The sequence below is a fragment of the Limulus polyphemus genome, unplaced genomic scaffold (genome assembly GCF_000517525.1).
Source record: "Limulus polyphemus unplaced genomic scaffold, Limulus_polyphemus-2.1.2 Scaffold4460, whole genome shotgun sequence".
NCBI lineage: Eukaryota > Metazoa > Arthropoda > Merostomata > Xiphosura > Limulidae > Limulus > Limulus polyphemus.
The window spans coordinates 23,272-36,686 of NW_013670070.1; the positions used below are offsets into that span (position 1 = coordinate 23,272).

General features: G+C 31.6%; 1 protein-coding gene across 2 annotated transcripts in view; it reads left to right on the forward strand.

Moving 5' to 3' along the window:
* Positions 1 to 730: 730 nt before the first annotated feature.
* LOC106471180 (transmembrane protein 201-like) overlaps positions 731 to 13,415 on the forward strand; it is a 16,028-nt gene continuing 3,343 nt past the window's right edge. Inside the window, exons 1-9 of one of the 2 annotated variants that reach the window (XM_013931770.2) lie at positions 731 to 915; positions 3,713 to 3,830; positions 4,727 to 4,915; positions 6,467 to 6,649; positions 7,075 to 7,304; positions 8,262 to 8,462; positions 9,739 to 9,979; positions 11,534 to 11,802; positions 13,059 to 13,328. In XM_013931770.2, coding sequence (XP_013787224.1) covers positions 842 to 915; positions 3,713 to 3,830; positions 4,727 to 4,915; positions 6,467 to 6,649; positions 7,075 to 7,304; positions 8,262 to 8,462; positions 9,739 to 9,979; positions 11,534 to 11,617 — 1,320 coding nt within the window. In that variant the 5' untranslated portion in view covers positions 731 to 841 and the 3' untranslated portion in view covers positions 11,618 to 11,802; positions 13,059 to 13,328. The remainder of the gene's footprint in view (positions 916 to 3,712; positions 3,831 to 4,726; positions 4,916 to 6,466; positions 6,650 to 7,074; positions 7,305 to 8,261; positions 8,463 to 9,738; positions 9,980 to 11,533; positions 11,803 to 13,058; positions 13,329 to 13,415) is intronic. The other variant, XM_022399816.1, reaches the window with a different exon arrangement.

Consider the following 13,415-nt stretch of genomic DNA (forward strand, 5'->3'; position numbering starts at 1 on the left):
CCCAAATTCTGCGAAATTTCTGCTGACTTATTCCACCATCTGCTTGACCAACTATCCTTCATCTAACAAAATCTGACAATTCGAGAGAACCTTGAGTTCTAGACATGTTGTAGCACAATATAATTAGTGTACGGACAATTTTCATTTACATAGTGCTCTGTGAACACAAATTAGTTAGCATAAATCAGTTAAATGAAGAAAAATTAGGTGTCTATTTACTTGTGACCACTCAGTGTATATAGCCCATTATGTTGCTTTGCGCTTAACTACAAACAAACATTTGCTTTCATAGCTAATATACGAGCTTAAGTCTTTGATCAGTCAAAATGTCGTAAACAACTAATTACATATTATCATTATATTTAGTATTAGATTAATACACATCTGTTACGGTCTGTATGAAGAAACTTACTTCAGTTTTCTGTCTAATCCTTGTCCAATCAGAAATTATTAAATCTCCAATTTATTTAACTAACGTTAACTAAGTGAGAAAAATATAAAACTGGGTAATTTTTAATATATAAGTAATCGTTTAGAAAAATATTTACTTTTCTTATGGTACTTATATAGCCAGTAACAATAAATGTTGTGCACGAGAAATTTTGCTTATATGTAACATCAAACGGACAAAAGTATTTATTTATTTTTCCATGAATCTATGGGCGCCCCTGGTGTTGGAAATCGTGATGAGTAATACCACATGGTTTGCGCGGGTTGGTTAGTTCAGAGTTTGTAGCTGATTTTTGTAACAAACGAATAATTCCTAATATTATTAGTAATAACAAAGTTTATAATATTTTTACCAATAGTTTTAGACACCTCTGAGTAAAAAGAAAAACCAATGGACTTATATTTATCTTTCGGAATTTTAGTATCTGTTTCTTTTTCCATATTTTTGGTGTATTCAAGATTAAGGTAAGCCTAATTTAATGGAAGGGATTTAGGCCTAGTGTTTGGTTAATTGTAAGACTTGAAAATCAAGACTCGGTGAGCGGGGTACTTAATCAAAGAAAAGAAACAACTTGTAAACGTTATGTACAAAAGTGCGTGTTGTAATTCAATGATGATGCCTTGGAAATTTCGCATTTTCTTATTCGTTCCTTTTCAGTGATTAAGCAGACTCCCTCAGACTCGAACTTCAAAGAGAAACTTTCAATTTCAATCTCATTATTTGTAACCGAAGATTGAACTTTAGTAAAAGTTAAGTCTAAAGTAAAAGATTAAAAGCATGAGTAACTTGGTGTTCAGTATTCGTGCTGACGTTATTTTATTTCATTACTGCATAATTTACGATGCTGTTTAGTCTAACACCGAATTAGATTCTGAGGATTTACTTTTAATTTTATTAATATCATTTAGGCATTCGATTCATCTACCTCAGCTTTTGGAATGATACACACAGTGTATTGAGTTACATGATTTCGTGATATTTACTGTTATTTCTTTTGGCTTTTAAATTTTAAGTGAGTTATGTGGAAAGTTACTGTAGTAAAATTATAAAACTTTAGGTGAATATTTTTTATGAATCAACTTTATGTTATATTGTAAAGTAAATTCAACATTGGAATAATGAATGATTGGAAGCTGTTATTATATGACAAAAATCTATAATAATTTCATATTATTAATGCTGTGATGTATTTGTTACTAATTTACACTATAATGTAAAGATTCAACTACATTTTTTTATAGTATTACTCTTCCACCTACACTGTAAAAATTACTATATGAAATTTTTTGTAGCTTGGCAGTGGTAATCAGTGTGGACCATGAAAGGGGGTGTAAATTACAGTAGTAATGGGCAATAGGAGATGTTAAAGTTAAATCCTTGCTGCACCATTACAAATCCAGTTTCAATCTCACGAGTGGATGAGAATGGCAACCCATTCCACCTGAGTTGAGTAGACTGGAAAAAGTGGGGTAAAGTGTCTAGCTCAAAGACACTAGCATGGTGCAGGTCAGCCTCGAACTTGCAACCATCAGACTGAGTCCTAAGCACGAAGCCACTGAGCCATACTACCTCATAGGAGATGAGGTCCAATAAAAAATGCGAAGTCATTTGAGTTAAGTGAATATCTGCTTATTAAACTAAGTACTGCTAGAATTTTTTTTATTAACCTTTCTGGATTGAAAACCATTTTATGTGATCAACTAAAATTCTGCAGTAAACAACAAGAAAACTTGGTCCAAAAATAATTTAAAGCTAACAATGTTTTGTCAAAATCTAAAATTATTTTTTGATTTTGCAGACGAAATGAAAGTGACTTAACATATGGTTAATAGTGGACCATTCGGTCCTCCACAGCTGCCCTCACTCACCCACTTTTAAGAAAAGTTAACCCTTTGAATTTAATAAAGTCATTGATTCTCCCCTTTATTTAATTCATGTAAAGTGCCAACCTCCATTTAAGAAGGTTATTCTTTCATAACAACTTCAAGTCTATCGTTTAAACTTTTTGACTGAAAAACTTTACATGTACCTGTTCATTCTAAATATAATATATGGACAAAAAAAAGGAATCATTTGATCCTTCAAGGTTGTCATTGTACAACCACCTTCGATAAGATGCTACCATCCACTATTTCCAATGGCTACTCATTTCGTAAACCAATCACTGTTAGAAAATTATTTTAAATAGGGCCTTTTCTGTATTTTCAAAATATTAAAATTTTGTTCTCTCATCCTGTTGTCTTTATGACTCAGCACAAAGAAATCAGTGGCTGTTATCCTATCAGTCCTCTCGGTAATCCTGTAAACTTCAATAAGATGATATCTTTATTTCTCAAAAGAAAATGAGATCATAACCGATCCCGATAAGACCACTTCCATCCGTGGAATTATCCTAGACTAGCAACCCTTCTCTGAACTCTTTTCAGTAAGTCAGTATCCTTTTTTTTTTTAAACTGTACACAAGTGAAATAAAATCATAAAACAGAGGGTTAGTGTGTTTCAAAAGGTTAGTGACCAGTCCCAGTTTAAATAAGTTAGGGATTGTAGTAATTTGATTCGTAATGTATTGTCTGGAAATTGGAGAAATGAGGGTTTTATTTGTTGGATAAATATTGTGTATCAGTAAAAAGTGGCTTTCTGTTTGACGCAACACAAAAGGTTTTTTCAGGTTGGATTATAATTACGAAAAATTTTCATTTGGGTACAGTTGAAAACAGTGGTTCCCAGACGTTCAGTCAGAGGCTCCCTTGATGTGAATAAAAAAAGTGAGACCCCCCAACCTATAAAAATGCTGTAAAATGTCCCTCCCCCAATATTTTAGTATGGTGATTGAAAAACAGTTCCGTAGTAAAAACAACAGCATCTTTCAACATTATTATTTAATTAATTCAACATAACTTTTATTGGCTTATTGTTTATTTAGAATTAAAATTAATTCAGCATCATTGTTTTTGGCAACATAAAAAGCTTCGTGGCTTCCACTTTGGGAAACACTTGTCTAAAAGACAAAAATTAGTGGCATACCTTACGTTGTGTGCATAATACCAGTAATGATTTTATATTTGGTTTAGTGATATAATAGTTGTTTCATTCAGAACTTAACTTTTATAAATCTCTGAAACAAAAATTAAATTACGTTAAATGCATTGAAAATTTATAATTAAAATAACTTTGTTACTCAAATTTCCATAAAATAAAAAGATATTGTACACGTTGCAATCTAATAAATTCACTTTACATAAATATGTTTTTTTTTTTCAGGCCAAAGTTCCCTGTGCGAGTGTACTGTTGGTTTTGTGGGGAAAAACATGTCGTTCCTTTTGGTAACCGCAACTGCTGGGACTGTCCACACTGTGATCAGTATAATGGTTTCTCTGAGGTAATCAGTACAAGAATATAATAAAATAGTTTATCTAGAATTTACAGTGATGGGGTGTGTGTGTATATATATTTTTCTAATTTAACATCATTTTTTAATGTGCTAATAAATTGTTTGCAAATGCTGGTAATTCATCTGAGTAATTTTGTAGTGTATATCACAGATAAAATTTTGGTTGTATGCGTAATAACTATCTAAAGCATAAGCACCTACAATAAAACACGTTTTTGTTATTTGAAATATGTGTATGTATTCGATGTGATTTGAAAATGGGAGACAGAATACTTTTAGTGTTATTACTGCTTAAAATCATGTTGCTAATTTAAGCCCTGTTTTTACACATTATAAAACAAATAATACAGCACACTGACATCATAGAGATGTAATATTCAACTATCTGCTAGAGCTAGGCTATGAATGAATAATATCTGGTAGGTAGGTTATTGGGTTGGCCTGATAATTGTAAGCAAGTTTCATATGAGTAGTTGACTATTTTGCAAGTCCTACTTAAACCTTGCATGGTGAGGTGTGCTTCATAGGTCGCTAGGCAACGTCAAGTCTTTTTTTTTTCAAACTATTCTCTAACTTGTAATGGAAATAGTTTGTTTCAGAGTTGTACTGTATTATAGTTGTTCTTCATTGTTAACAGAATGTCAAGGGATATGCCTTCGAATATTTTATTATTTTCATAAGTGCTTTACATAAAATTTATTTTAAAGCATACTGATAACAATCAGACAAAATAATTTCTATTTTGAACAGTTTTTTCAAGTATAAACTGTTTCACTGTGTACAATTTATTCTCAGTTTGTTAAGTATGAACACAGTTGATAGAATTTCATTTTGAAATGGTTGATGTGTTGGTTAATTAAAAACGTTACAAGTTTTTGGAACAGACTGGAGATTACAACAAACCAATTCCTGCTCAATACGACGAGAGTCTTAACTTTCCTGTGACTGGTTCTGTAGTAGAAGGCTATGAAGAAAAATACAAGCAGCCATTAATAAATGGATTGTGCAAGGAATGTAACCAGAACCAGACCATGAAAATTCGACTTTTGGCAGATTTTGTTCCATTAAACAAGGTAAGGTTTGAGCTTGACAGGTAAACTGTCGTATATAAAATTACTGGAAATTAGAATTTGATTTTATTTACTGTAAAAAGGTAGTCAGTGTATGCATATTTAACTTAACAGTTCCTCTGGACTTTCATAATTATGGAAAATATGTAAATTGTATTAAATGCTTATTCAGCTACGGCATGGTTTTACAGAATGTTTTCATGGGGGGTAGATATTTACTATAGAAAAAAATTACCTGTAATTTTATAACATTATAATATTGAAATAGATAAATAAAAATATGTATAGTATCTACCATCAAATAACATTAATGGTTTAGATAACTGTAAAAAAAATAATTGGTTATTGTTAATGTATAATACAGTTTAAATTCTTTCATTCCAAAAGTGTCATTTGATTTTGTTTTATATAAAACCTTTAAAAGGCCTCTCGGGGCTGCACATGTATTTATTTTTTAACTCTTTAGAACGTGTGTCTGACTAGGTTACCTTTTTGACCGATGTAATTTGAATTTGTTCAAATTATAAAATTTTTTTTTTTCACTAATTGTATTGTCGAAAGTAAGTTCAACCGTAAAAGCAGAAATAATTTTGAATTGTGGGGGAGAAAATACCATAATATGACACTATTGATAATTCTAACCCTCTTTCAATACTTTCTAACTCAAAAGATATTTTAGAATCAATATTTTCTAACATTAATGTAATCAGCAAAAAAAAAAATAAGTATTCCAATTTTAATTTTTTCAAAGTTATGAGAATTCTTGCTTGTAAACATTTATCAATCTTATAATTTTTCTATCCATCCCAAAGCAGACATTTAAATTTGTTAACAACTTACATCCACAGCCTATTTCCAATGTGATTTCTCTTTCACTGATTTTATTGCTACATCCTTAGTTTTCACTCGTTTATGATGTGATCTGCACACACACACTCTTAAAGCAATGTTTCCACTCGTTTATGATGTTACAGCACATGATCTGCACACACACTCTCTTAAAGCAATGTTTCCACTCGTTTATGATGTTACAGCATGTGATCTGCACACACTCTCTCTTAAAGCAATGTTTCCACTCGTTTATGATGTTACAGCATGTGATCTGCACACACTCTCTCTTAAAGCAATGTTTAAATGTAATTAGATAGAGCATATAAGAATATTTACATCAGTATAGATTAAATTTATAGTTGTGTGGGAAGTTACTAGTTGGAGCTCCTGTAGGTTAGAATAAAGTAACATAGAGGAAGTTTTGAAGACGTGTGTAAATTTTTTGATAGTTTCAATACGTATGGTATTAAAAAAGCTCTTACTCAGGTGCTTACATAAGTAATTTTTCAATTTATCTTAATTAGACAGAGAATGTGTTTGAAGAAATTTGTGATATAGTCAGACAATCAAAAGTTTGTCAGATGACATCCAATGTTCAACTGTTACATGGTACCGAGATGATCTTTGATATTTGTTTATCAGTGGTCGTGATCATCCACTTCTACGAGAGTATTTGTTTCATGTCTTCTATACTGATTGCCAATTCATGTTCTTCTTCCAAAGTTTTGTTTTGATCAAGAAGTGGAAGCGTACCAGAGGCACCTGGAAAAAGTTTACAAGCTTTGTTGGCAGTGTGAGGTTCATGTACAGAAGAAACTCTCTCAACAAGATGCAGAATTGAGGCCTAAAATTCCTCCTCATCTTTTAAACTACAGTCTTAATCAGCATACCAGACCTGCATTAAAAGTAAGTAACGCTGTCATTCTGATTTATTGTAAAAAGAAAAATTAGAAAGGTTGGTTTTTAGCATTTATCCAGAAAAATGAACAGATCTTTACTTATTCATTTTAGTTTTGTGTTGTAAATAACCTTGATAATACCCAAATATGTTTATTTTGATGGAAGAGTATGTATAAAGAGTCAACATTGATTTTGTTGTTATAATACTATGAGGTATAAAATACAAAGCAGTTGAAAGTTTTTGTTTTTAGTTTGGTATATGTAATATTCATAAAACTATATATTTTACATGAAAAAAAGGCTAAAGTTAAAACAGTTACTAGTAATATTAGTTACAAATAACTGTATGAGAATTATGGAAAGTTTAAATTGTTCTCATTTTGGAAGAGCTTTTGTCAGAAAGCATCTCTAAGCATTTATCTTTATCACAGGTCCTAACTAGGAATCATATCCCCTTTGGTGTCCATGTGTTAGCAGTAATTAATTTCAGTTCTGCTTTGCTTCTTCTTGTTTCTGCTGTATTTGAACTACAAGAAGACCGGGAATATCGCCTTTTTCCAATATCATGGCTCATGGTTTCCAGACTGCCTACATCATCTTTTCTTACTGTTGTTGGTCTCCTGGTGGCAGTTGGAGGAACTTTATGGGCTGGAAAACACAGGTGTTTTTTTTTAAATATGTCTGAGAAGGTTTTAGGATATAATGTAGTCAATGATTTATCTAATCTTCATTTAATAGGCATCGTATTGTAGTTTGTTACTTTTAATATAAGTTTGATAGTAACTAACAATTATTTACCATTATTTCTGTGTTATGGCCCGTGTGCAAGATAAAATTCATTTCTGTATATATATATATGATTAATTTAGAAAGTAACAAGAACTTTTTAAACGTATGTTATATTGTAGCTTGTATACAACAGAGTGTGAGGAAAATTAGTTTACAAATAACACTGATTCCATTTTTAAAGAAATTTGAAATGAGTGCATCACTTTTAGCATGAACTGGAAACCTGGTATACAGACAGTGATACACAAGAAAACAAATTTCATTGAAAGTATATAGACAAATTGGGCTAATAGTAAACAAAGCAGGTTAATAACTTGTAAATTGTATAAGTAATGAAAAATGAATCAGCTTAGATTTACAGTTTATTAATGAAAGATTTAAGAGAACTTCACATGCACAAAACACTCGTAAGATAGTTACAGCAACGTATTTGGCCCCCTTTTTCTTGAAATGAATGTTATGGATAAAACCATATCAAACTCAAATTTTAATCTCATCTATAACCTTTAAATATTAGTGTCATACGAGTATCTTGTGTTGTAGTGTGGGACATTGTAAATATTTATAAAATGTATTTTACTGTAAGTTTTTCTTATAATTCATCATTGTCTAACAGTGTCCTAGAGGATGTTGCATGCTTTTAATTGAAGATGTTTTTATCTTCCATTTTATTCCATAAAGGTTAAAAATCTTTCTCGCAGTGATAAATTTTGCACTTGTTGTTAAAATGACTGTTGTTACAGGAATAACAAATTTTCATTAAAAAACAAACAGGATGAATTGTCTTTGTAATAACTTCAGATTGTTAATTGTTTCTCTGTTGATTAAGGTTACGAACAGTTGATGCTCTCTGTTGTGCTTTTTGGGTAACTCTCCAAGGATTGTATTCCTCAGCTGTTTCTGGATTGTTTTCTGAAACAGATCTCCATCTCCTTCGACCCATGGTCATCCTGGTTACTGCCATGGTATCCTTCTCCAGTGGGATTTTCAGAGTAACCAAAAGGGTTAACCCAAAGCAAAAATGGCTGAAGTAAGTAGTGTATTACTTCGGGATGACTCTAATTGTGTGTAGAGCTGATTTTACAAATCTTTGATACATTTTTAAGAAGAAAGAGCCGGTTATAAATGTTTAGGGATTAAAAATTGTGAAATATTTATTAATAGCCATGTATAAACTCTTCGGTTCCAGTTAAGGAAATCTTTTAAGACTGACCTGTAATGAAAAAGATGAGTACTTTAAGTGTGGAATTTTAGAGATATATATTATTCCCATAAAACATTTTTGCATGTTATGATTTTAATTTCATTTTAATAGTTGAATGCTGGGTTTGTTGGTTAAGTATTTATAACAAAGCCAAGTTCAGATATATATATATATAATTATTACCAGACACACATTGTTTTCAAACTGATTTAAGCTAATTCTTGGGTTGGTTCATTGGATTTATTCTATAGTAGAGAAGGAATGTTAACCATAATTCCAAATTTACTATGTTATCTACAGAAAGTTTGACAGTCTGTTACTAATATGTACAAGTATGTTGTACATAAGTCAGATGTTTTACAAAAGTATTTATATTCAAGATGTCTTTATATTGGTGATGTCAGACTGACAAAGTCGTAGGTAAGGCGATAACCGTGTGAAGAATATAAATACTTTCGTCTCTTGCACATTTTGTATATTGACTTTGCATAACCTCTGAAATGCTTAACTACAGTTTTTCCAGCATCCCTGCATATTGTATCTCGTACTTACTCTGCCGTGAAGTATCGTTAAGTCAGCAAAGTAAAATTAGTAGTTGATAATACTGAAGAAATGTACATAATACCATGCTGAATGGTACTCTGTAAAAGGTCATGGTATGTACACTTGACCCCCCACCTACTCGCATTGTGTTAAAAAAGGAAAATGTTTTATAAAATAACATAAAACTTGTTCATTACCTTTCTGTGGTTGTAGTAACAATACTATATTGTATTTAATGCCTGATTGAATAAACCATTTGTTAGTTATTTGGGCAAACTCACTCATGGCCCTCATGTATTCTAGTAACAAGCACTCAAACAAATTGTTTGATAACTCATTGTTTTTCAATAATCTTAAAGAAAGAATATTGAACAATATTAAGAATAAATAATTTTTTTTATGCTTAAAAATGAGTTTTGTGTGTATAGTTTAATATTTTTTCAAACTAATTTTGAATAGTAGTACTTTTGTTTCTTTTATAGAAAGGAATTAGATATACCTATCCATGTACAAGCATGATCTAGACAAGAATGTATGATTCTCATATTCATTATTTCAGCAAGGCAAATCAACTGACCTCGCCCAGAAGAAAAATTAAGGTTGATAATAGGTCAACATCAGTCTGTGGATATAAGAGCATGGACAACCTTTCTCTGAGTTTTGGATCTAAACAAGGTAGCCAATCGTTTACAAACAGCTCCACCTGTAGCTACGAAACTGATGGGAATGTCACTGCCCATAATGCTCTTCATTTGGAGCTAGATGCTTTACATATTCCTCACCTGCTACAAAGTTACAAGGTAATCGGCATGTTAAAAGTATGTGGTGAAGTGGATCTTTGATTATGTACTTTTACTGTCAGAGTCTCTCACTATAATCTATGTTTGTCTTAGTTGGCCGTGTCTAGCTGTTCAATACTGTAACATGCTAGATGACATCTTTGAGAATCCATATTTTTTGGTTGATGTATGAAAAGTATCTTTGATATAAGATTCAGTGTCTCTGTGTGTGTCTCGTAACTCCTAAACTGTTGGTTGCACCAACTTCTAAGTGGTACCATAAGAATCGTCTCGGTCCAGAGGTTTGCACAAAGGTAAAATTTTTTATCCCTCCTTTTTGGGAGCCCAGAAATTTTCCGAAAACAATTATGGGGATTCCCTAAAAGGAGACCCCCAAATTTGGCATTGATTTACATTAGAACACAAATAAGTAGGCCGTCTAATTACTGTTCATAACTTGGTTAAAGAAATTAAACTTACATCATAGTGGCAATGATCATTAAACTGAAAACGTGCATTATAGTGACTCTGTAAATGTAGGCTATTGGCCCATAGGTTTGGTGGTATCTGATAAAAATCATACATGCTAAGCTTGCTTCTTCTTATCTTGACTTTCCTAGATGTTTGCTTGTGAACTCTCTGGACATTTAATGAAATTATCCACACACCTTTTGGACTTTTAGTTTAATTTCAAATGTGTGAAATTGAAATTAATGATGTTAGTTCAGTATGCAAAAACAAGGCATAATTAGGCTTCACTGATTTTTTTTTTAACTCTAAAACTAAAAGAATTTTAAAAATTTAATTTTTAAGGGAAATTTGTACAATATGAAGCATTTTAGTTTGTTAGAATGTCCTTGTTGAACGGGTTAGTTTTGAACTTTATCCATGACACTAATGTAATTTCAGTACTTAAAAGATGAAAGTTTATTCCAGTGAATATGGTTTTTTGTTGATCTCCAGAAAATCTGAAGATTTGTTCTTCAAACTTTTCAAAAACAAGGAATACAAGGTTTCAAAATATTCCAATGTTTCACCATGATAATGTTGCAATATTTTGTTATTTTTTAAAAATATTATTCTGTGTGTTTGGTTTAAATTTGATGACAAGGAAATAAAAGTTTAGAGACAGCTTGAATGGGTAATGAAGAAAACCTTATTATAAATGTGCAATGTTTCGACAAGATTATGTCGTCGTCGGGTACCCATTCAAGCCTTCTCCAAACTTTCATTGTCGGTTTATGACGAACCACTGTATTTTTTATTTGTTCAAGCTTGTTTTTTATGTGCCTAGGAAGATTTTATAAAGTGTACAATGTTCTGAGTATTTATTTAGAAAAAACTGAAACAGTTCTTATTTAATCTTTCTTTATACTGTTGCCAAATTTGTATGCATGCAGTATCAGTTTTTTATAAGTAGATCTCAAGTTCCTTGAATTTTATTTTATTGCTTTAATTTCAGTCTTGAGAGTGTTTATCAAGTAAAGTATTTCAACAAGTTTTTATTGGGTTTAATTATAGCTTGTTTATGAACATGTTTTCATACGTATATATATATATATATATATTTTTTAGTTTTTCTACGTCTCCAAGACCAGTAGGCTTTTCAGCCTCAAAATCTCAAACTTCTCTTGTGAGGCCAGCTCGTTTCACTGCTAAAAGTGTCACCCAAGCTTCCTGGGTAGCCGGTGGCTATTGGTCTCTGCCTGTGCCACCTGTAAGAATGGAGCAGTTAGGTCGAGGACTTCATTTTACCAGTGCTGTGCCAAATGGGTTTGGTGGTCTTCTCACGCCTCCACCTTCTTTGTCAGGATCACAGGAAAGTTGTGCTCCAAGCCCTTCAGGTAACGGCTGTTTGCCTTGCAACTTTAGTGAATTAAAATTTATGGTTTGAAATGTTAGATAAATCATAAGTAGAAAAAAAAAAGCTTTAACTTATGGCTGGAATTTTTACAATATTTTGAATGCCAGATTAAAGTTCACGTTTTATATCCTCAAACTATAGTATAACTTATTGTAACTAAATTAATCAATATATTTTTTGATAAACATGTCCAGGAAAATTCTAAAAATAATTTGTGGAGCCTTTATATACTACTTAATTTCTTTATGCTGAGCCTACTTTCAGAAAGCTCTTGTAAAGTTTTTTTTTGAATAGTGTCAATGGTTACTGAAGGTGTCTCATGGAGATTTGAGCAATTTAAGAACTAATTCTTTTGTAGTCTTAAAAATACGTTTATATTGTTTTCTGTTTTAGCTTACTATAAAGAAGTGTTACAAGTATTTTGTCAGAGTTTTTGTCCTAAGCTAATAGTTTCCAATTAATAACCACTTTCTTGATGGAAATGGTTCGTTTATGTTAGTGCTTTTATATGTATATGGTTACATTTCCAAGATCGTAACTGTGTTTAATGTTCTGGATTTTCAAAGTTTGAGAGTAACTTACATTCCTACATTATTTCACGGCTTGTTTTAAGGTGTCAGATATAGAAGTAAATTCATCTGAATCTGCTTTTAGTGTAGAGATTCAGATGAATAACTTTGATTTTTAGGAAAAATATTCAAAAGAACACTTAAACCACTAAAATGATGGTTACAATAATGTGCAACACACAAGTGTAATCTAGCTTTTGTCGAGTTTTGTTAAAAATTAAAAAGATGGTATTCGATACCGTAGTTATTAATTATTCATCAGCAAGCAGGAACCCTCAGAGACTGACTGTAATTTGTGTTACAGATGGCAGTCAACTTATGCCAAAGCAATCATACTGATGGGTTGGTGGTTAAACCTTATACATTTAAATTGTAATTTAGTTGTATCTTGGGAACAATGGCTGGAACAGATTTAACAAACTGTGAGACAATTTGTTTTCTATAGTTATATTACTAACCATGTTTGAAATTATATAATAGAAGTAGTGAGGTTATAATCTTAGGTAATATGTAACTACAAAATATTTAAGTCGTATTAGTACTAGCTTTTGGAGCTGTTAGCTAAAAGTTTGATGTCACAATATGCAATTATTTGTTACTTGAAAATTGTCACTTTTTTTTTCTTTTTACACAAAGGATTTTCTCACTTGTGATCTAATTTTAAAAGGGTCAGTCTGTGGAGATGATTTAAAGTTTGAGTCAGTTAATGGACGACCATTATCTCGACCTCCACCAAGTGTACTCTCTTGGCCCCCTTCTGTTGCACGTGAACGGTGGCAACAACAGAACTTGTCCGAGGTCAGACGACGAAATGTCAGTAGTAAGGGAAGTTCTTCATCTGGATCTTCAAGCTTGCAAAAGACAGAATCCAATAAACCTAATAAACAGGAATGGAAAGAAAATTCTTCAACAAAACAACACTCTCTAAACTATCAAGGTAAGCTAACCGAACAATATAGTTTGGCTAGCTTACCTTGATAATCATTCAGTACATAAGAAACAAGTGAATACCACTTGTTTCTTA